This window comes from Peromyscus eremicus, chromosome 3 (genome assembly GCF_949786415.1).
Source record: "Peromyscus eremicus chromosome 3, PerEre_H2_v1, whole genome shotgun sequence".
NCBI classification, from domain to species: domain Eukaryota; kingdom Metazoa; phylum Chordata; class Mammalia; order Rodentia; family Cricetidae; genus Peromyscus; species Peromyscus eremicus.
Genome location: NC_081418.1, coordinates 135,104,254 through 135,126,503, shown reverse-complemented (window position 1 = coordinate 135,126,503; position 22,250 = coordinate 135,104,254). Strand labels below are relative to the sequence as shown.

Here is a 22,250-nt window from a genome sequence, read left to right as displayed (position 1 = left end):
AATGTTTTTAAATTACTTAAGGGAAGAAATATATTACAAAAACCTCACACATTCTCTTTTGGTAGTTTTTGCTTCCTAGTGTAAAAGATCAAAGGGGGAAAAGGAAAAAGGGAAGAATTCTCACCTTTGAAAAAAACAGCTCATTATTAAAGTATGTATCCATCTGCTTTTTCTAAGGTAGCATTCAAAAAGGTGTATGAAGAATTAATAAGATACATAAAAGTAAGACTCTAGGAGAGTCTATGCCGGTTATGTGAAACCTGGCTGTGTAGCTCCTGACAGTCAAGGCAAAGATGAGAATGGAAATTGAGCATGTTACATTCTTTCTTTTCAAGGCAAAAAGATGTTTTCCTCTTGTTTCAAGTATCATTATGATCTCAATTCCAATTTTCAGACCAATCACCAAGAACAGCATTGCCTTGGACTCATACTCACCCCCATTTCTTCTTCCCGTACCACATACTGGGCCACTTTGAACGAGCTCAAATACTCATTCATGCCCTGCAACTCTGTGTCTTCGGTCTCATCCTGGTTGCGATCCAGCAGCCGTTCAATGGCCTTGTCATCATAATGGATGACACTGCTGTCTTCTCCCTCTTTGTTGTCTCCGCCTGTCAAGAACCAGGAACCCACAACCCCCAGTCAGTTCAGCTGCAGTAGAAAAAGCAGTTTCCAGCCGGGCAGTGGTGGCACACGCCTTTAATGCCAGCATTTGGGAGGCAGAGGCAGGAAGATTTGAGTTCGAGGCCAGCTTGGTCTACAAAGTGAGTTCCAGGACAGCCAGGGCTGTTACACAGAGAAACCCTGTCTTGAACAACAACAAAGGGGGAAAAAAAGGGAGGAAAAAGCAGTTCCCATGGAACCTCTGCTATCAAAAGTACTTCTTCCCTACCCTCTGAGAAGCCAAGTTCCACCCAAACTTTAAGCTTCTGATTAGCTCACCCCCATCTGTGGCTTCATCCTTGAATAGTTCCTCAGTGCCAAATTTGAGGATGTCATCGAGCTCCTGTTTGGACATGGAGCCGGTCTTGGAGCCCAGCCCAGGCCGCACCACCAAGTGGGTCAGCATCATCTTCTTCTTTGCCACCTGCGTGATGCGCTCCTCCACTGACGCACGGGTCACAAACCGATAGATCATCACCTTCTTATTCTGCCCAATTCGGTGGGCTCTACTAAAGGCCTGGAGTTGATCAAGCAGAACCAGCAATCTTATGTCCTACTGACTTTCACAGAAAACAGTCATACTAGACAGAAGCTGAAGCTAGTCTTCCCATAAAATCGCCTTTGCAGCTCTCCCTCCAGACCTCAACCTCTTATCACATTACCCAAAATAGGTCTATAACTACCCCAATTCCCAGGCTCATAAGATAATGACCTTCAAAAAAAAAAAGAGAAAAAGTCTGTTGTTTCACTCATACTTAAATTTCGAATCATAGAACCCCCTTCTGCAGAGTGGGGACTGCTGGGACCTCCTAAAGCTGCGACTCTACTCACCTGAATGTCATTATGGGGGTTCCAGTCAGAGTCATATATGATAACTGTGTCAGCAGTGGCCAGATTGATCCCAAGGCCCCCAGCTCGAGTGGAAAGCAAGAAGCAGAACTGTTGAGCACCCGGTGCTAAGAAACAGAAAACACCATGAGTTCTCTACTGAATTCCAATAAATAAGTAGAGAAGGAAGGTAAGAAACAGCTTATAAAAACACCAAACAATTGTCATAAAGGATACTGAAATCAGCATCAAAGTTTACAAACAATATTAGCATAGCTCAAGTATCTGCCTCAAGAGATGTATGAATTTCAATGAGAAAAGTAACTTTACAATGGAGAATTTTAGCAGACACCACCTCAACCAAGTGACAAATAATCACCAGAAAGGATAAATGCAAACATCACACACAATATCACATGTGACATTCTTGTACATGTATTTTTCAAAAAAAGAGGCTCTATATGAAATAACTGACCAGAAATTCCAAATATCAATACCATGAAGGAAGGGGGAGGAGGAGTGAAATGTCAGTTAACAAGCTTCTTCCTATGGGGCTGGAGAGATGGCTCAGCGGGTAAGAGCACTGACTGCTCTTCCAGAGAATACAGGTTCAATTCCCAGCAACCACATGGCAGTTCACAACTGTCTATAATTTCAGTTCCAGGGGATCTGACACCTTCACACCAATGCACATAAAATAAAAGTTTAAAAAAAAAGAAGAAGCACCAGCAGCTTCCTATCTAACTACAGTGTAAAGAGTAGGATCTAATTGTGCACCAGGGATTCGACCCTCAAACAGAAAAAGAACATGAGAGAAAAACGGACGACACTCAGGATCTACAGTTCACCTGACAGTATGACTCAATGTTAATTTCCTTCTGTTGGCAACTGTACCATGTTAGATTTTGTTTTGTTGAGTTTTTTGGGTTTTGTTTGTTAGTTTTTTGAAACAGGGTCTCATGTAGATCAGACTGGTCTTAAACTCTGGATAGCCAAGGATAACTGAACTTCCTGTCTCCACATGTCTCCACTTCCCCAGTGCTGAGATTACAGTTATGTGTCACCACACTTTATGTAGGCTGGGGATGGAATCCAAGGCCTGGTGCATGTTAGACAAGCATTCTACAGTTGAGTTACATCCCCAGACAACCCCATGTGTGCATTTGTGTGTCGGGATACGAGAGTGCGCTCTCCAGCACCCACATGGAGGTCAGAGGACAAAGGCAGTCTTCTCCTTCCATTATGTGACTCCCAGACACAGAAACTCAGGTAAACAAGCTTGGCACGTCTACCGACTGAATGTCTCACTGGCCTTTTAAAAAAGTATTTTTAAATTACATTTATTTTGTGTATGTACATGCATGTGCACACATATAGTCAGAAGACATCTTGCAGGAGTTGGTTCTTTCTACCATATGGGTCCCAGGATAGAAATCAGAGACATGCTTGGTGGCAAGTACCTTCGCCTGCTAGTCATCTCACTGGCCCTTTTTCTCCCACTTCCAGACAGGGTCTCCTGTAGTCAGGATATCCTTGAATTGTTTTCATATTTATTTTATTTGAGACAGAGTTTCTCTGTGTAGCCCTGGCTGTCCTGGAACTCACTCTGTAGACTAGGCTGGCCTCAAATTCAGAAATCTACCTGCCTCTGCCACCAGAGTGCTAGGATTAAAGGTGTGTGCCACCACTACTCGGCTATTTTTAAATATTTTTTCATCTTCATTTTGTGTGCATGCCTGTTTCGCCTTCATGTATGTCTGTGCACAGCATATGTGCACTGCCGGGATAAGCCATAAAAGGATGTTGGATCTCATGGAACTGGAGTTAAAGAGTTATGAGCTGCCATGTAGGTGCTGGGAATCAAACCCAGGTCCTCTAGAACAGCCAGTACTCTTTCCAGCCCCACTGACGTACCAAGTGCTGAGATACATGCATATCCCTCAAGCACTGTAAGTTGCTATTATTAAGTGCAGCAGGCTAACTCTGTATTTTTTACAATTTTTAAGTCTAAAATATTTTAAATAACCAGGACTACACAGAGAGACCCTGTCTCAAAAAAAAAAAAAAAAAACCTAAATAAAATTTAAAGGTTGGGGGAAGGTGTAGTTGTATTTACTGAGACAGACGAGTCTTATTTGAGCTTCAACAAATCTGATCCTCGGGGTTGGAGATAAAGAGCATTCTCTGCTCATAGAGGACCTAGGTTCAGTTCCTATCAGGTAGTTCATAACTCCAGGCACCTCTTTAGGCACCTGTACATACATGATACATAGACAAGTAGGCACACAAACATGCATATAAAAATAAATTTAAAGCCGGGTGGTGGTGGCGCACGCCTTTAATCCCAGCACTCAGGAGGTAGAGCCAGGCAGATCTTCGTGAGTTCGAGGCCAGCCTGGTCTACAGAGCGAGATCCAGGAAAAGCGCAGAGCTACACAGAGAAACCTTGTCTCGAAAAATCAAAAAGTAAAATAAAATAATTTTAAAAACAAAACTAATCTGAGCCGGGCGGTGGTGGCACACGCCTTTAATCCCAGCACTCGGGAGGCAGAGCCAGGCAAATCTCTGTGAGTTCGAGGCCAGCCTGGGCTACCAAGTGAGTTCCAGGAAAGGCACAAAGCTACACAGAGAAACCCTGTCTCGAAAAACAAAACAAAACAAAACAAAACAAAAAAAAAAAAAAAAAAAAAAAAAAACTAATCTGATCCTTCTTTCAGCCTCAGGATATAACAAGGTTAGAGAAAAGCCCCCTTTTAAGCAGAAAGAACAAAGACTCCAAGAGGAAGGTCAGAAAAATCTCTTAGATACAGTCCAATTCCTTCTTCAAAAGCTTTACTCCTCCCCATCAATGACCAAGACCCCAAGAACTACTGAGTAAACAGGCGCACAAGAACAAGCTGGGGTACTGAAGAGATGGCGCAGCAGTTAAGAGCACTGGCTCTTCCTCCAGAGGACCTGGATTCATTCCCAGTATCCACATGGCAGCTTACAACTAGCTCTAATTCCAGTTCCAGGGGATCCAATGCCTTCTTCTGGCCTCCGCAGGCACTATACGCCTATGGTACATAGATACACATGCAGGCAAAATACCCACACACAAAATAAAATATAAAAAACAAACCAGTGGGGCCAGTGAGATGGCTCAGTTAGGTAAAGATGTCTTGATAACCTGTGTTCAATCCCCAGGATTTCACATGGTAGATGGAGAGAACCAATTCCTATAAGATTTCCTGTGGCTGGGCGGTGGTGGCACACACCTTTAATCCCAGCACTCGGGAGGCAGAGGCAGGCGGACTGTGAGTTCGAGGCCAGCCTGGTCTACAGAGCGAGATCCAGGACAGGCACCAAAACTACATGGAGAAACCCAGTCTCGAAAAACCAAAAGATTTCCTGTGACTCCTACATCTGTGCCATGGTACACAAGTGTGTAGACACAGTTGCAAGCATATACACACTTTAAAAAAGAATAAAGTGATCGTTCCAGAAACACAAGAAAATGGGGCCAGACAGAAGGCACAAGCCTTTAATCCTAGCATTTAGTTAAAGACAGGTCCACCTCTACATTTGAGTCCAGCCTGGTCTACATAGTTCCAGACCAGCCAAGGATATGTAATGAGACCCTGTTGCTTTTACAGAAGACCTGAGTTCAATTCCCAGCACCCACATGGTAACTCACAACCCTCTGTAACTCCAGTACCTGGGCACACACACGGTACACATACTTACATGCAGGCAAAACACTCACACAAAAAAAGTAATCTTTTTATTGTTGTTGTTGTTGTTGTTTTGGGGTTTTGAGAGAAAGGATCTCGCTACATAGCCCTGGCTGTCCTGGAACTCATTATGTAAACCATCTGGCCTTGAATTCACAGATATCTGGCTGTCTCTGGCCCCTAAGTACTAGGATTAAAGGTGTGCCCATCATACACACATATATATATATATATATATAGTTTGTTTTTTGAGACAGGGTTTCTCTGTGTATCCTAGATGTTCTGGAACTCCCTCTGTAGACCAGGCTGTCCTTAGACTCACAGAGATCTACCTCCTGAGTGCTTAAAGGTATTAAAGGAATAAAGATATGTGCCACCACCACCTAGCAATAGTATTTATTTTTTATTAAAAAAAAAAAAAAAAGAAAAGAAAAGGATTGCCTGGAAATATGCCACTCTTCTCTTACCATTGAAGCGGTCAATAGCCTCCTGACGCATGTTCCCAGTGATCCCACCATCAATACGTTCATATTTATAACCTTCATGTTCTAAAAAATCCTCTAGCAAGTCCAACATCTTGGTCATCTGTAAAAAGGAACAGCTTAATTATAGAGCTGTCAGGTGATAACTCTCTTCTCAGTCACTAGAGCTGTCCCACCACTGTCTCCAAAGTTCTAGTTGGGCCCACATACCTGGGAAAAGATGAGTACCCGATGCCCTCCCTCCTTAAGGTTCTTAAGCATCTTCTGTAGCAGCAACAATTTCCCAGATGCTCTGATTAGGGCACTGCCATCATACATGCCATTAGGCATCTTAGGGGCTTCCTGGAGACAGAAGCAAAGGAAAATGGATTAAAGAAGCCCACAAGGAGGAGTTAGCAACCCAGGGAGGACAAAGAGGTGGCACAACTTACCATTGCCGCCACAGGGAAGAGGTAAGGGTGGTTGCAGCACTTCTTAAGATCCATCACCACATTTAGCAGGGAAACCTGGTTGCCACCACCTCGAGCATTAAGTGCTTCAAAATTCCGTGTGAGAATATACTTGTAGTACTTCCTACATGAACAAGATGCAAGGACACGTTGGACTCCAGTCTTTAAATGACTAATGATGCAACCCAACAGCCTGAGATCATCTTTCCAACCTTCCTCACTGTGGAGCTAAGCTAACAAGCACTAGCCACACGGTCGTTAAGACACTGGAAGGTATAACTAAGAACTACAAACTCCAGCTCCCAGGTCTCAAGTTTCTTCAGGCTCTGCCTGCTCCTGTCACCAGATGCCTAGGAGCTATATGGGAGAAACCCTTGGCAAAATGACAGATGTCTAACTGTATTACAAGACTGAATTTGTGCTTCTACACTTCACACTCACTTCTGCATAGGGCTCAGCTCCACACGCACAATCAGTTCTGTCTTGGATGGCATATTCTTGAATACATCAGCTTTGAGCCGCCGCAACATATGAGGCCCGAGCATGTCATGTAGTTTTTTAATCTGGTCCTCTTTAGCAATGTCAGCAAACTCCTCCAAGAAGCCTTCCAAATTGCTTCAGGAAAAAAAGAAAGTCATTGGAGAGGGAGAAACGAAGGAAGGAAAGCAATATAGGAGATGGGCAACAAGAAGAATTAAGATAATCATGGACTGACTATGATAAACACACTTACTGGAATCTCTCAGGGGTGAGAAAGTTGAGCAGATGAAACAATTCCTCCAGATTGTTTTGTAGTGGAGTCCCAGTGAGCAACAGCTTGTGCTGTAGTGAGTAACCATTCAAAACTCGGAAGAACTGGAGGAGAGAGATGAAATTCAAGAAATCAGGGCACCAATGTATCTCTACAGAATCCCAAGCTGTTTCACTGTCCAGTGAAATTAAGTCTCTTATGGCTGGCATCATTCTTAAAGGCCTGGCCACAGAACTGCTACCACAGGTAAGGAAGGAAACAGACCATTTTTCCTTTCTTCTCTACGTAGGTTTCTTTCAAAGAGATGATGCTCCCAAAAGACTAAAACTGGAGACTATCACCTCCCTCCCTTCTCACCTTAGACTGATTGTTCTTCAGACGATGGGCTTCATCCACAATAAGGCAGGCCCAATCAATAGAACCTAAGATGGCCATATCAATGGTGATCAATTCATAGGATGTCAGCAGAACATGAAATTTCACAGATGCTTCTTTCTGCATAAAGATGAGTTGATTATTTATTACTGGTCCACTCCTCCAATATCAGCACAGCCAGGGACAGGTGGGCTTTCCCTGCTCCCAGAGTTACCCTTCTGCCTTACCCAGAGACCTGGTGAGGCAGCAAACTAAGCCCAAACCAGTGACTCCCTCTCAAACAGTACCCTCTTCCTCCCCACACTGAGATACCTTCATTCGGGAGGCCTTCTTGCCACCACGAATGGCATTGTCTTCAAAGGAGAACTCATTCTCCCTGATGATAGCACGGCTGTCCTTGTCACCCACATAGGTTACCACGTACATATCGGGAGCCCACATCTCAAACTCTCGCTCCCAGTTGATGATGGTAGAAAGAGGAGCACTCACTAAGAAGGGGCCTTTGGAATGACCCTAGGAGGAAGAAAGCAGGCAGAATCAGGGCTAAGAGCCCATCATCCTAAACACGACTCCACCTCTCTCCCTGACCCTCAGTGAAGCTGAGGTCTGACACCTGCACCCCTGCCCCACCATCGTTCTCCTTTACAAAAGCTGTCTGACCCTCTCTTTTCCAAAAATTAACAGCCCACCTTGACAATGCCAAACTCATCCACCAAGACTTTCCCTACCACTAAGTCCACCCACAATTCTGTTGACCTCAAAACACATGCATTCCATATCCCCCAGGACAGACACACTAAGTCTACCATGGCTCCACTCCCATAACAGTCCCACTGTAGGGTCTCTCACTGGCTAAGAGCACAGGCTCCTCTTGCAGAGGGCCCCCGTTCAGATCCCAGGACCCAGATGATAGCTCAGTGTGTCCAGTTTCCGGCCTCCACAAGCACTGTACACAGGTGGTGCACAGACATACAAGCAGGTAAAACACCCACACAAATACAATTTTAAGGAAAAAAAATTTCCACCGCCAGACCTGTGTCTTCTTGTCCCTCAGCAGTGTTCAGAGTGAAACTACCTTCTTCCCTTCCTCCCTCTCCTCCAAGCACAAGAAAAGAATATAATCACAAAACACCCACACAAACACTAACATCTCTGCCATTCTTACCTCCTTGTAGAGGGAATAGAGAAAGACTGCGGTCTGCACAGTTTTCCCAAGGCCCATCTCATCAGCCAAGATGGTATCAGTACCCTGAGCCCAGGAGAAGCGCAGCCAGTTTAAGCCTTCCATTTGGTAGGGGTGCAGAGTGCCACCTGTGGCATCCAGGTACTCTGGCTGTCGCTCATACTTCACTGTTGGCTAAAGGATGAGAGAGAATACAAGAGCTGGTGAAGAATTGAGGAAGACAGTGGCTACTTCCTCCTTCTCATGTCCTCACTAGATTTTTCCCCCCGGAAGCTAAAAGAAAAACAACAACAAAACCCTTAAGGAAGCCAGGCACGGTAGCACCTGCCTATAATGCTCCTACTTCAGAAGCTGAAACTGAAGAACTGAGTTCAATATGAAAACCAAGGGCTGGAGAGATGGCTCAGTGGTTGAGAGCACTGGCTGCTCCTCCAGAGGACCAGGGTTCAGTTCTCAGCAACCACATGGAAGCTCACAGTCCAAAATCTGACACCCTCATAGAGACATACATGCAGGCAAAACACCAATGTTATTCAAATAATAAACAGAGCACTAAAAAATATGAAAATTAAAGACTCACTAATAATACACTAATTCCGCTAGATCTGCAAGGGAGCTTGGTGTGATGGTGGGACACACCTGTAATCAAAGCACTTGGGAGGTGTGGAGACATGAAGATCAGGAGTTCTAGGCCAGCCTCAGCTACAAGAGACTCTGCCTTTCTCAAATAAATAAATAAGCCCTTGTGTATAAGACCACTCCCTAGATAATGCTTTGTCATCATATACAATCTCTTCTGTGGGTTTTTCCTAATGGTGAAGAAAGAAAGAAATCACAGTGTTTTCTGATTTACAGACCTGTGCAGAGGGAGCATTTGAGCTACAGCCATCTGCAGGATGACTTGGAGCTGCACCATGAGACTGCAGCAGGCAAGACACACTGCCCACCCAACAAATGATGTCCTTCCTCTGCCACTCCAACTCACATCAACAGTTGGGGTCTCCGGAGGCCTCTCCAGTTTCCGAAGCTTCACTTTCTTGAGCTTCTTGCCCGGCCGTCCTTCCTCACCTCTCATTAACTCCCTAGGAATGAAACCACCACAATGCCAAGGGGTCCTCTCAAGAGAGCACCTCAGCTCTTTCCTCCCATTGCCTACCTGTGATTCCAGTAGCTCTGCTTGAACAGGTCGTAGTCCTGGATCTCCACATCCTCACTCTCCCAAGATGCCTGATCATAGGGTAAGTCTCGCCACTTGATTAAGTAGTGAACATGGCCCTTCTTGTCCACACTACAAGGTCAATAAAGAAAAACTCCTCAGAGCCAGAAAGCAACTTTCCTCACCTCCTCAATCAGCCTTGCTCTTAAAAACTGACAAAACTGGCCGGGCGGTGGTGGCACACGCCTTTAATCCCAGCACTCTGGAGGCAGAGGCAGGTAGATCTCTGTGAGTTTGAGGCCAGCCTGGGATACAGAGTGAGTTCCAGGACAGGCTCCAAAGTTACACAGAGAGACCCTGTCTCGAAAAACTGGAAAAAAAAAAAAAAAAAAAAAAAAAAAAAAAACAATAAAACCATTCTAAATCTGCCAGAATCCACGTGTATTCAGAGCCTCAATAATATCTGTCTTTGGATCACTAATCTCTCTCTACTTTATACTCTCCTACGGACCAAATTCCAGGACTTCGTCACTGAATTACAGAAGAATGTCTCCTGAGCGCAGTAAGTCAATGGCAATGTCCACTCTCTTAGCCCCTTTAGTGAGAGCCCCCCGTGGGTACACTACCTCCAGGGAGCCAAACAGGTACCTGTGGTTGAGGATTCGGTGGATCATCATCCACTCTGGCTTTATTCCATAGCGATAGAAGCGCTCTTCCATCTCTGCAAACTTAGGGTCCTTGTTCTTTCGCTTTCGGCTCTTCTCTTCATCTCCACCGAAGTCCCCAGAAGGTGGCTCGTCCATATCATTCTTCCGCTGGTAGTTTCGGAACATCACCTGACAGTGCAGCTCCAGCTGGGAGCAGAAAGAGATAGTAAACCACCCTGGAGCTCCTCCGGCCCCTACTCACACGGCTCTTTTCTCACTGCCTCTGCAGGGTCGCCCCACATACAGCCTGTCCCAGGCTTACCTGCAGTTCTGATACCCAGGAGCAGTGCCAGTAAGACATGCCTTGCCATTTTACAAAGAACTGTCTCTCCGGCCGCCCCTCCAAGGGTTTCGGAGAGGGGGTATTAGGATCAGCATCTGGAGGCCGAGGCACTGGTGTGGGAGACGGTGGCTGGCCCCACTTCCAAATTAGGATCTTCTGCACTTTGCCCTTAAGAGCTGGACACTGAAAAAGAGACCAGTTTCTCTCAATTAAAAAGTACAGGGAGATATATGAAATTCCCCAAGAATGAATAAACAGTAATGTTTATGGGTGAATGGGTAATAGCACTTGTTGCACAAGGATGAGAACATGAATGAAATGGCTAGCATTTGTAGAGATGAGACTTGCTGGTCTCCCAGAGCAACCAGATTTGATTCCCAACATTCACATTGTGGATAACAACCATTTGTAACTCCAGTAACAGGAGACACAATACCTTCTTCTCTCATTGAATACACATAGTGTGCATACATACATACAGCAAAACACCCATCATAAAACAAATCCCCAGCACCCACATAGAAAGCCACACAGTCACATACACCTGTAACCCCAGTGCCATGGGAGCAGACCCAAGGATCACGGGAGCTTGCTAGCTGCCAGCCTAGCTCCAGGTTTAGTAAAATTTATTTAGTAAGATTCTTTTCAAAGGAATAAGATAGAGTAATAGAGTAGAACACTGCTGCTCTCCTGGCCTTAGGCACACAGTGGCCTGGACCCCTGCACATACATGTGCATACACAATACACATACACACACACACACACACACACACACACACACACACAGACACAGACACACACACAGACACACATTTACTTTTCAGATATAAGTCTCACTGTAGAGCCCTAGCTGGCCTGGAATTCAATATATAGACCAGACCGACCTTAAACTCACAGAGGTCTTACTGCCTCTACCTCTGCTAGATAATTAATGTACCATCATGCCCAGGAAATAAAATTAAAAACTACACAGGGAGCCGGGCGGTGGTGGCACACGCCTTTAATCCCAGCACTCGGGAGGCAGAGGCAGGCGGATCTCTGTGAGTTCAAGGCCAGCCTGGGCTACAGAGTAAGTTCCAGGACAGGCGCAAAGCTACACAGAGAAACCCTGTCTCGGAAAAAAAAAAAAAAAAAAGAAAAAAGAAAAAAAAACTACACAGGGAGCCTGGTGACCTACGTCTTTGACACCAGCACAGGGGAGGCAGAGGTAGGTAGATCTCTGTTCATTGGAGACCACCCTATCTGTTTTACACAGTGGATTTCAGGCTAGCCAGGGCTAAAAGTGGGACCCTATCAAAAAAAATTTAAATAATTAAAAACAAATTAGTAGACAAGCCCACAACTTTAATCTTGTCAATGAGTCATTAAGACTTCATTTCAAATAAAACCTAACTCCATGACCCTCCCTAGGTAAAGAACACTAGAATTTTCTCTCCCTTTCTGGATATCATCAGAGCTTAAAAAAAAAAGCCAAGGAGCTATACTTTAAACAATAACCCAGAATAGATAGGCATAGAAAATTCACAGAACGAGAGCCAAGCAATTCTCCATCTTAAGCAACTTAAAGGCAGTAAGTAAATAGGCTCTCGAACAGCCTAAGTTACGAAGAATTGAGGCAAGACATCCAGACTAAATGAAGCTGGGCACAGTAACCTGAGCTTTACTCCTAATACTCAGGAAGATGAGGTAGGACAGCATGAGTTCAAGGCCAGCTTGGGCTATATAATGAGTTCCTTGACTCAAAAAAAAATATTGCAGAGCTTGTGTACAAGAGCTAAGCTATGGGACCACCCCAGGTGTTCATCAACAGAGGAAGGAAGAAAATGTGGTATATTATACAATGCAATTCTTTTCAGCTATAAAGAACAAGGCTATGTCACTGACAGGAAAATGAATAAGAACGGCAGTCATACAGGCAAATGAAGTCGGTCTTACAAAGTCTAGTTCTCTCTGATCTTTGAGTCCTAAATTTACCGATACAGAAAATCATGTACGTACAGAGGACATAAAAGTAGATACAACACTATTAAAGAGGAACAAAGAACTGATGGGAAGGGGAAGGGGAAGAGACCTCAGTGCAGCAGGCAGGCAGGAGGCAGAGGCAAGTAGATCTCTGAGTTCAAGGCCAGCCTGGTCTACAGAGTAAGTTCCAGGACAGGCAGGACATATATAAAAACAAAACAAAACAGGGTCCTGCAAGAGTATCAATTGCTCTTAATCCAGCTCCCAAAATTAAAGTTTTTAAGGACAAGACCACGTGTAGGGGTCACACCTATATTCCCAACACTCAGGAGATAACCATGAATTGAAGGCCAGCCTGAGCTATACATATAGTAAGTTCAAGGCCAGCCTGGACTATGTAATAAGACATCACTTCAAAACACCAAAAAGGAAAAAAAAAAAAAAAAAGAAAGAAATAGGAATGACTGAAGTAGAACAGTACTTCATCCTGCTTAAAAGGACTGCCAGGGCACTACCTCCTCTATTCAGTTAACTCTATGTTTACACAGGAGATGGTGTCCCAAGACTAATTGAGAAAAAAAAGAAATTCCTGTCTCAGCTAGAAAATGTGTAGGTCTCCAATGACCCTGCCCCAGCCTCAGCCTCACAATGCCTACAGGAGAGCAAACCCTGTGCTATTATGGGATACTGCGCCCATCTCCCACCCTCGCTCCCGTCACTTACAGTACAACGGGGACAGAGCCATTCGCCATTTGGGATCTCTGGCAGCGGGGGGTTCAGGCAGTGGATATGGTAGGAAGAAGGGCAGGTGTCACAGCATAGCAGCTCCCCGCCATCTTTGCAGACTCGACAGAACTCCATATGGTGGTCATCTTCCTCTTCTGGGTCTCCCCCAACCTCTTCAAGAATCTCCTCACCCTCAGAATTGTCTTCTTTAGCCTCCCACTGGATGCCCTCCTTCTCCTGAAATAAAGAACCGGAGATCAGATTATTACCACCCACCCCCACCCCAAGCCAGAACCTACTAAAGCCATTGTGCCTTTAGATGTTTCTCAAAGCTGACAGCCAAGGACATTGCCATTTCTATTTCCACCCAGGCCCAAAGAAACTCATCCCCCCACCCTTGCCCTTAGGGGTACCTTCCCAGGGGTCCCAGTAGCCAGGTACTCACACAGTGTGGGCAGCTCCACTTGCCCTCGGGGGCCTTCTCCATGTCTGGGTCCAGGCACACCATATGGTAGGCTCGGGGACAGGTGTCACACAGGATGATCTCACCGCCTTGCTGGCACACCTCACAATAGTCCTGGTGGTCTGTCTCATAACCATCCACAGCAGTCACCTCCTCCTCGCCTGGGCAAGGAAGAGGGAAAGCCCAATTATTAGAACAAAACCTCCTCCCCCACCCTTATCTCCTAAGGGAGATTCTCCCTGGCCATTCCCACCTTGTCCCATCCCCTAAGCACAGAAAAGAAACACACCTTTCTTTTTCTTTTTAGTGGTCCGGAGCTTCTTGCGGCTCCGACTACTGCGGCTGGTAGAACCATCCGAAACAGAGTAGCTATTGATGCTGGCATCATCGAAGTCAGAGTCGACATCTAAGTCATCATCCTCACTCTGGAAAAAACGAGAAAACAAGGGTTTTTTAAAGCCCAGGCCAAGGAAAGAATGGTAAAGAACCCCAGCAAGAGTTGCCCAGAGGGAGCCTGGTCACACGTGCCTGAGGAATAATACCCCACATTCTTATGTACCTGACAGAAAGCAACATCCTTCTCCACCACACAGCTCCCTCTTCCCCCAGTGGGATGAGCCAGGCTCTCACCGAGGATCTCTTACGCTTGGAGCCGAAACCTCCCAGCTTGATTTTCAGAGGAGCTACTTTCTTGGGTTTAGGCTTCTTGGCATCAGGCACTCGAGGGCTGCCTTTGGGCTTCCTCCGAGCATTGGGACCTAAAGTCAGGATACAGCCAAATGTCCATCACAAGGCGAGTGATGGGAGAACCAAGTCTTCACCTAAGCTTGCTCAACTCTGCCTTGCCTTCTAAATCTGAGGCTCACCCCTGCCTCCTGCCACCTCCCTTAGGGGCGATCCAGCATTCCTATGCTGTCTTTAGACTTCCCAAGCCCACCCTGGACTCTTCATTCAACTCCATTCACCTTTGCCCTCCTTGGTCTTGGCCTTGCGGATAGGCACCTCCACAGGGGGAGGGGGGGGTGCGACTTCAGTAGCCGTCACCATGCTCTCCACCACAGCCACAGCTGCTGCAGCTGCAGCCGCCACCGAAGCTCCAGAGCTGCCCTTGAAGGGGTTATTGGTACTGAATTCCCTCCACTTTGCACCCAAGACCATCATCATCTTGGAGACAGCAATCTTGGGGTTTTTAGCAGCAATTAGGGGTCTGGTAGAGAAGTGGACAAGAATAAGAAAGACGGCCATGTATAAAAATAAAAGAGAAAAGGAAACAAAAAGAAATTCTAGAAGGAATCTCCTCCCTTTCCACATCCCAAGATCCTCCTGATTTACCGGACAAACTGGCTGAAAGCCTTGTAGTTGGTGAGGGTACGGTAATCTTCCTCTGAGAACACATGGTCAATGTCTTCCATGCCCCAGTCTTCCAAAAGCTGGGCAGATGATTTCGGTTCCTGCAGAGAGAACACAGTCAAGAAGAACCTGCCTCCTCCTGCCCACACTTGCTAAGAGAATGCGAGTTGAAACTATGGCTTGCAAGAGCAGGGTACAGGAGACCTAGAGGAAGTACTCGAAACTCCACGGAGAGATAGATGGGGTTCTAAAGGGCAGGAATGTATCTGAGAACAAGGGGCAGGCTCTAGCAGGAAAGAGGCCAGGACAGAGGTCTAGGCACCTTGGAGTCATCATCATCCTCCTCCTCCTCTTCCTCCTCCTTCCGCTTGGACTTGCTCTTCTTCTCTTTCTTAGGTCCGAGCTTCTTCTTCTTCTTCTTGCCAGGGGTATAGTCACTACCTTCGCTGTCTGACCGCAGAGCGACCTCTTCCTCCTCCTCCACAAACTCGGGCCCCTCCCCAGAGCTGTCCCCCAGCTGCCGGCACAAGAGTAAACGCTGGAGCAGGGAAGGGGAGAGGGAGACGACATACATGCTACACACATGCTGACCTCAGGACAGTCCTGAGCCCATCCCAGGACCTGACCCACGGCTCCAGAAGGAAAAAGGCCCTCAGGCCCACAACCGTCTTGGAGCACCTCCATCTTTCTCTCACTCCCCAGAACATTCAGTCACCCACTCACCTCCTTTTTTTGGCGCTTGCTCTTAGGGATTTTAGGGTCTCGAGGTTTCTTAGGCTTTTTTTTCTTCTTGAGCTTTGGAGTCTCCGCTTCTGATAAATCCTCCTCTGGGTCTTCTTCATTGTCTACACACATTTGGCAAAGTGTGGCAGATGAGAAACAGAGCAACAGCGAAAGGTGAGGACCTAATCCAGAGGGTTAGACTGTCTCTCCCCACCTCTCGTCCCAGATTCCCCTGAAGAGAAAGAACTGTTACAGTAAGCACACAGAAGGGAGCGGATGCCCAGGCACAAACACAAAGAGAGCTGTAGATCCCGACACAGGCCTGCCAGGCTAGAGCAGGCCCACCTCGGGCAGCTGTCCAGGCCCCTAGCTCCTCTCATCACTGTAGCCACCTTCTGTGTTCACCACACTGCTTAATCGAGCTGCCTGGAACTCAGCAAGTAAGAGAACTGGATCCAGGTCTCCCTCAAGTGGCCAAACAGCCCATAGGACAGGGGTGGGGGAAGCATAACCAGAAGGCACTAAACACAAACTCCATCCTCACCCCTCCACCCCAGATCAAATACCAGGTTCAGGGTCTAAGAAATCACACCAGTATCAAAGCCCTTCGGGATTATCACTGTTCAAAACCACCAGAGTTTCCAGTTCAACTTCATATCCATTCCCAGTCTCCTTTCTCCATCTCTAGCCCTACTGTTTCTTCCCAGCTTTCTCCTGGGTCAGGCGACTCCTCTCCCTAGGGGCCCGGAATCAGCCCAGCTGTCACCATCTCCCCTTCCCAACCCCCCTCCCATCTGGCTCCACCTCCTTCTCTGGCTACAAGAACACACAAAGCCTGGGTAACACTGGGGCTCCTGGGCAAGGATAGGTAGAAAGGGGCAAAGAGGGAGAGAGCTGCCAGGGAGCTTTCTTTGTACCAGACATGTACACCAGCTCCCAGTTCCCTCCTCCCTCTTCTCGCTCTCTTCCCAAGCCACCCCCGCCCAAGAAGGGGGGAGTAGGGAAGGGAGGAGAGAGAAGGGAGCGCCTCACCCACTGAAGAGAAGGAAAATGGCTCCTGACCGCAGAAGCCAGCCCAGGGCACCCAGTGCCAACATAGGACAGACAGGAAGTGGCGGGCAGGGGGTGGAGCCGACAGAAGTACACAGAGCAAAGAGTACCCTCAAAGAAAACTTCCCAAATGATGACCTGGCCCCAGGTCCACAGCTAATGATCTCTACACCTACTCAAGGATGACACAGTTTGTAAGAGGTCACCCTGATGTCCCAGGCAAGCAAACCAAGACAGCACTATTTGAAAGACTGCATTCCTCACTCAATCATCATTTTTTAAGACATTACAACCAAGATTGAACAAGGGCTCAGTGGAGGTTATCAAACCCTATGACCTTCTTCCCTTGAAGGTCTCCAAAAGCTTTAGCTTGAGGAATGGAGCCCACAACCAGTCTCGAAGCTCAGCTCCCTCATCATCCAACAAGAATATTATCCAGCATATAGAGATCATGCTGAGACTGCACAAAAGTAGTAGGACCAAGAGAACAGTGGCTAACGACATGTTCTCTTCCATTCCACACACACTCTTAGCTCATGAGCCCCAGAAGTAGCCCTAAAATGACTCTAGTTCTGCCCTTCTGAAGTTAGACAGATCCTAAGGCTGTACAAAGCACCACAGGCCTCCCATTTTCACACTTCCCAGGATCAAGTCAGAGGTTAGGAGGCCCCTCTCGTTCCCAAACAATCATTTTCTTAAGGGCTTCGCCCCCATAACCCCTACACCACCCCTTAATCTGCTACATGTCCCTTCTTCATCTTGCCTAGAGCGCAGAGATAAGGACAAGTCCATGGAGGCAGAGAAGACACCATTCCAGGCACATACAACCCTTAAACTCCTCGGGCAAGTCCCATGCTGAAATGGCAAGCGACCACTGCACGAGATAAGAGGGAGATTTGGGAAAGGGGCATTTTGGGTGTGTCAAGAGGAAAAACTGGGTCATGCTACACATTGGGGCAGAGTTCACACTGAGCCTGAATAGCTCACACTCAACTTGGGAGGGAAGCCCTAGACCAACGGGTTACTGCCCCTCACGAGGAGTATGAAGGAAAAGTAAGCCTTCCCCCCCCCCCGCCCCCCCCCCCCCCCCCGCCACCACCCCATCAGGGCACAGAAAACTGCAGCCTTACACCTAGATGATGAGATGCAAATCTAAGTCCCTCACCCCTGCGGCCAAAGATATCAAGAATATCAGTTCTCTTAAATGGTCTCAGACTGAAATGAAAAATTCTAAGTTAGAAAATGTCAAATTTGCTGGGCAGTGGTGGCACACCCCTTTAATCCCAATGAAGCAGAAGCAGGCTGATCTCTGTGAGTTGGAGGCCAGTGTGATCTACAGAATGAGTTCCAAGACAACCAAGGATACAGAGAGAAACCTTGTCTCGAAAAACCAAAAAAAAAAAAAAAAAAAAAGCCAGGCGCACACCTTTAATCCCAGCACTCAGGAGGCAGAGCCAGGTGGATCTCTGTGAGTTGGAGGCCAGCCTGGGCTACAGAGCGAGATACAGGCACCAAAATTACACAGAGAAACCCTGTTTCAAAAGGGGGGGGGGGCAAATTTGAAAAAGCATTTCTCCTGGATACCTCAAAATTGAGTTGGATCTAAGGAAAAGGCAGAAGTGAAAACTATGTCATAAAAAACAAAAACAGGCCAGGCCATGGTGGTGGTGGTGAATGCCTTCAAGCCCAGCACTAGGGAGGCAGAGGCAGAAGGATCTCTGTGAGTTCGAGGCCAGCCTGCTCTACAAAACAGACACCAGGACTGTTACACAGAGAAAATCTGTCTCGAAAAAAATACAAAACCAAAAACAACCACCACCAAAAAGCCCGGGACCACCAGGCTCCAGAATAGGGTGGGGTGGGGAGCATAAAGAAATGGTGCTGGTGGGGAGGGGCTGGCTTTTTTTCATTTAAATTTTAATCTTTTTAAGTGAACTAGAGTCAAATAAACCAATAGGTGTATTAACAAGGGACTCTGAATAAGGAGACAAGAGAAGATATCCACTTATAAGCATGACATCAACCATCACTTGAGGACAAGCACTCAGGCAGGCTGGTTATAACTCTACGGGTTTAGCCAGTCAAGGGAGCCACCCCAAAACACTGATAGTGCAAACCCTGTAACACACCCACACAAACACCTCACACCACCAACCCAGACCCCGAACTACCTCAGTGACCCAAGCCTCTAGGAAAGAAGCCAGGAGGATTATGTCCACTCCAGGGGAGAAGTCCCTTCCTTCCCTCTGCCTCTCCTTACTAGGCTACTGCCCCTCCCCTAGTCCCCCAATCCCTTCCCCACTCAAAAAATTCCAATAATCTGCCTAACTCAAAGTTCTCTAGATCCGGTAAGGAGCGAGATTCAAACTTCACACTCTTGAACAGCGCAGAAAACCGGTAACTGATCACAAGCTAAAAATAATCGGACAGAGAACAACCAGCACTCCGGCTTTCTTTTCCGCGAGATCCCAGATGCCAGGCTGGGCTCCTACAACAGAAATCTTAACTCACCCCACCATGTCACCACCAGAGTCTCCGAGAGAGTCCCAGCCACCTGCACTCCTAAGAACCCGCTCAAGGTAATGCCTGCTAACCCAGAGAGCTCCCTCAACTGGGAACTGCGGAGTATTCCAGACAGCCTTGAGTACAGCCAGCTTACATCTGGGTCCGCGGTGCCCAAGAGGCACATGGCTTCCACCTCCCCCCCCCCGCCCCCGCACTCCCCCCCTGCACAACCCACTAGAGCTCCGCAGAAGAGAACCACTCCCTTCGGATGCCCCTCCGCCCTGGGCTCCCTACACAGGAGGAGACAAGCAGCGCACCCAGCCTCACACAAGTCTCCAGGAAAGATCAAACACCTCCTTCCCGGCCTGGGCCCTCTGGGAAGATGTTACCTGGATGGGGTGGGGGCAGGCTGTTGTTCAGAAGTGCATCCATATCCTCCTCCTCACTGCCCGCTGAGCAGGGGGACGGGGAGCCCAGGCCCGACGCCATCCCCTTCCGCTCCCCGGCCAGGGAATTGGCCCAGCTGCTCCTGCCTGCGGCCTGGGGCCCTCGACACTGGCCCGAGTCACTGTGCGGGGGAGGGGGGGGGGAGAACAGTGAGTGACGCGCAGTCCCCCTCCCCCACCCGCTCTTTCCGCCCCCCCCCCCCCCGGCCCTGCCACCCTAGGCGAGCACCCGAACCACTCAGGCTGAACTTAGTTCCACACTCCTCGGGGACAGCCCGGGAGCCGGCTCCCCAGCAGAAGCCCCCCCCCCAGAAGCGGGAGCGATGCCCCCCCCCCGCGCCCCGAGGTCAGGCTGGTGCATGGTGGGGAGGGGACAGGCTGGGCTAGACTGAGCCCCCCGAGTGACCGGGGAGGGGGACCCGAGCGGCGAGGCGCAGAGGGGGTCAGGGGAGGCGGCCGGTGCCCGGGGACACAAGGTCACTTGGGGGTGGGGGGGGCGCCTCTCGGGGCCCGGGGAGGGGCCGGTCCCCAGACAGGGCAGCTCTCCAAAGGCTGTCCTCCGGGACAACCCGGGCTCTCTTCCGGAACGCCGGGGACCGGGGGGCGTGGAGGCCCGGGCGCTCCGGGGTCCCCGCGAGTCGGGACCCCGGCGGAAGGCGAGCTCCCCCCCGAGAAGGGGGCCGGGCCACGTGTCCCGGGGGGCCGGCGAGCGAAGGGCGAGGGGCGGGCGCCCGGCATTGTGGGAGGCCGGGCCCGGGAGAGGGGCGCGGGGAGCACGGCTCCCTCAGGGCAGGGCGCCGCCTCGGGGCAGCCCGGGCGCCTCAGGGGCCGGGGAAGGGGTCCGCGCCCCGGGCCGGGGGCCGGCCTGCGGGCCGCGGGCCGCCTGAGGACGGGACAGGTGACGGGGTGACCCCCCGGGATGGTGTCGGGCCGTGAGGGACGTCTCTCCCGGAGCCTCGCGCTCCCCTCACCCGAGAGCCGCCTCAGGTCGCGCTGGGTCTCGCCGGTGTCACTCCCGCTCCGGCTCCTCCTCGCCGCGGCCGAAGGGGGGAAAATGGCTCCGGCTCCGGCGGCGCCTCTTAAAGGGCCCGAAACACCGGCCGGGAAATCCCACCGCACAGGCCCCGCCCCCCCACGGACAGCCCATAATAACCTCAACCAACTCCAACCCCCCCCCTCCACTACCGCCACCCTCCTCCCTAGGTCTCCCGGGCAACCCCCGCCCCCTCGTCGCTCAGGCAACCATTGGCCACGCCCCCGTCGAGCGCGCGCGCGCGTCACCCGGGCAACCGCCCACCTCCTGGCCATCCCATAATACACACGGACACCCCACATACACACACCCCGCCCCCAACACTCCATGCATATATATGCCCGGGGGCTACTGACATAGAGTGCAGACCTTTCACAAACTAAACCTGCTCCCCACCTCAGATATCCCATAATAACCACTCTTTGCCAACTTCTTCACTCTTGGCCCTACTGCTAACATCCCATAATAACTCGTTACCCCTCCCTCCCCTTGGCCATCCCATAATAAGCACCCCTCCCAGCACTTCAGCCTCATATCCCATAATACTCAACCCCATCCCCCACTAACATCCCATAATAACCACCCTTCATCCACCCCCAGTTTGATATCCCATGATTGTCAGAAACTCACCCACCCCACACTACAACAACGGACACTCGGCCTCCTCCCACGCACATCCCGTAATAATCAGTCTCCCACTTTCTGTACTGATAGCCCATAATAGGCAACCCCCTAGAGCTGCCCTCAGCCCCTGCGCACAGGGTCTAGACTCTAGATGCTCACATCACCACCCCCAGCCCTCCTAGTCTCCTTCTAGCTCCATGGCCCATAAATTACACTCCTCCCTATCAAAGAGAAACTCACTAATGACCAGCCGCTCTGCTGTCACCCCACAATGGGCATCTAAAGCTCCCCTCTCCTAACATTGGGGAAACGTCCCATCATTTACTCCATCTACTCGGACATCCCCTAATTGCAAGAAGCCCATGATACCAGAATATTCCCAACGCAACCCAGTGCCACATCCCATAATACTTCTGCTGCACTCCACCACCTCGCACAGGTCTTCTGGCCAGACATCCCATAATATTCACAACCTCCCCCATCTCTACAAGTTGTCAGTCTCTCCCAACACCCAAGAGCAGAGAGGGTGTGGCAAACTACTGACTGCCCTGTCCCCGCCCCCATTAGCACATACCTTATTCCCTTTCTGGGCAAAAGGAGTATTCTGGCCAGAAGTCTCTCAGTGTTCAGCACCTTGGGCTCCCTAGCTCACCATCTGCAGACACTCAGGAACAGAGGGCCAACCTAGAGCCCCATCCAGTCCAATCAGAACCCAGGATTATTCTAGATGCTTACCTCCAGCTCTGAAATTTTGTGTAAAATCAAACAAATAATAT

The 22,250-nt window shown here is 48.9% G+C and overlaps 1 protein-coding gene across 13 annotated transcripts in view; it reads right to left on the bottom strand.

The window, feature by feature from the left end:
* Positions 1–20,925, bottom strand: part of Chd4 (chromodomain helicase DNA binding protein 4) — a 37,052-nt gene extending 16,127 nt beyond the window's left edge. For 2 of the 13 annotated variants that reach the window (XM_059258602.1, XM_059258606.1), the window contains exons 1-25: positions 20,789–20,925; positions 19,761–19,939; positions 15,817–15,938; positions 15,416–15,631; positions 15,076–15,194; positions 14,709–14,950; positions 14,374–14,501; positions 14,033–14,168; positions 13,726–13,904; positions 13,278–13,517; positions 10,570–10,773; positions 10,249–10,454; positions 9,601–9,732; positions 9,430–9,526; positions 8,427–8,618; positions 7,574–7,774; positions 7,244–7,381; positions 6,869–6,990; positions 6,577–6,750; positions 6,118–6,259; positions 5,897–6,028; positions 5,672–5,789; positions 1,495–1,619; positions 943–1,180; positions 436–611 (exon numbers count right to left, since the gene is read on the bottom strand). In XM_059258602.1, coding sequence (XP_059114585.1) covers positions 436–611; positions 943–1,180; positions 1,495–1,619; positions 5,672–5,789; positions 5,897–6,028; positions 6,118–6,259; positions 6,577–6,750; positions 6,869–6,990; positions 7,244–7,381; positions 7,574–7,774; positions 8,427–8,618; positions 9,430–9,526; positions 9,601–9,732; positions 10,249–10,454; positions 10,570–10,773; positions 13,278–13,517; positions 13,726–13,904; positions 14,033–14,168; positions 14,374–14,501; positions 14,709–14,950; positions 15,076–15,194; positions 15,416–15,631; positions 15,817–15,938; positions 19,761–19,860 — 3,879 coding nt within the window. In that variant the 5' untranslated portion in view covers positions 19,861–19,939; positions 20,789–20,925. The remainder of the gene's footprint in view (positions 1–435; positions 612–942; positions 1,181–1,494; positions 1,620–5,671; positions 5,790–5,896; positions 6,029–6,117; positions 6,260–6,576; positions 6,751–6,868; positions 6,991–7,243; positions 7,382–7,573; positions 7,775–8,426; positions 8,619–9,429; positions 9,527–9,600; positions 9,733–10,248; positions 10,455–10,569; positions 10,774–13,277; positions 13,518–13,725; positions 13,905–14,032; positions 14,169–14,373; positions 14,502–14,708; positions 14,951–15,075; positions 15,195–15,415; positions 15,632–15,816; positions 15,939–19,760; positions 19,940–20,788) is intronic. The other 11 variants (XM_059258603.1, XM_059258604.1, XM_059258612.1 and 8 more) reach the window with 8 other exon arrangements.
* Positions 20,926–22,250: the final 1,325 nt, after the last annotated feature.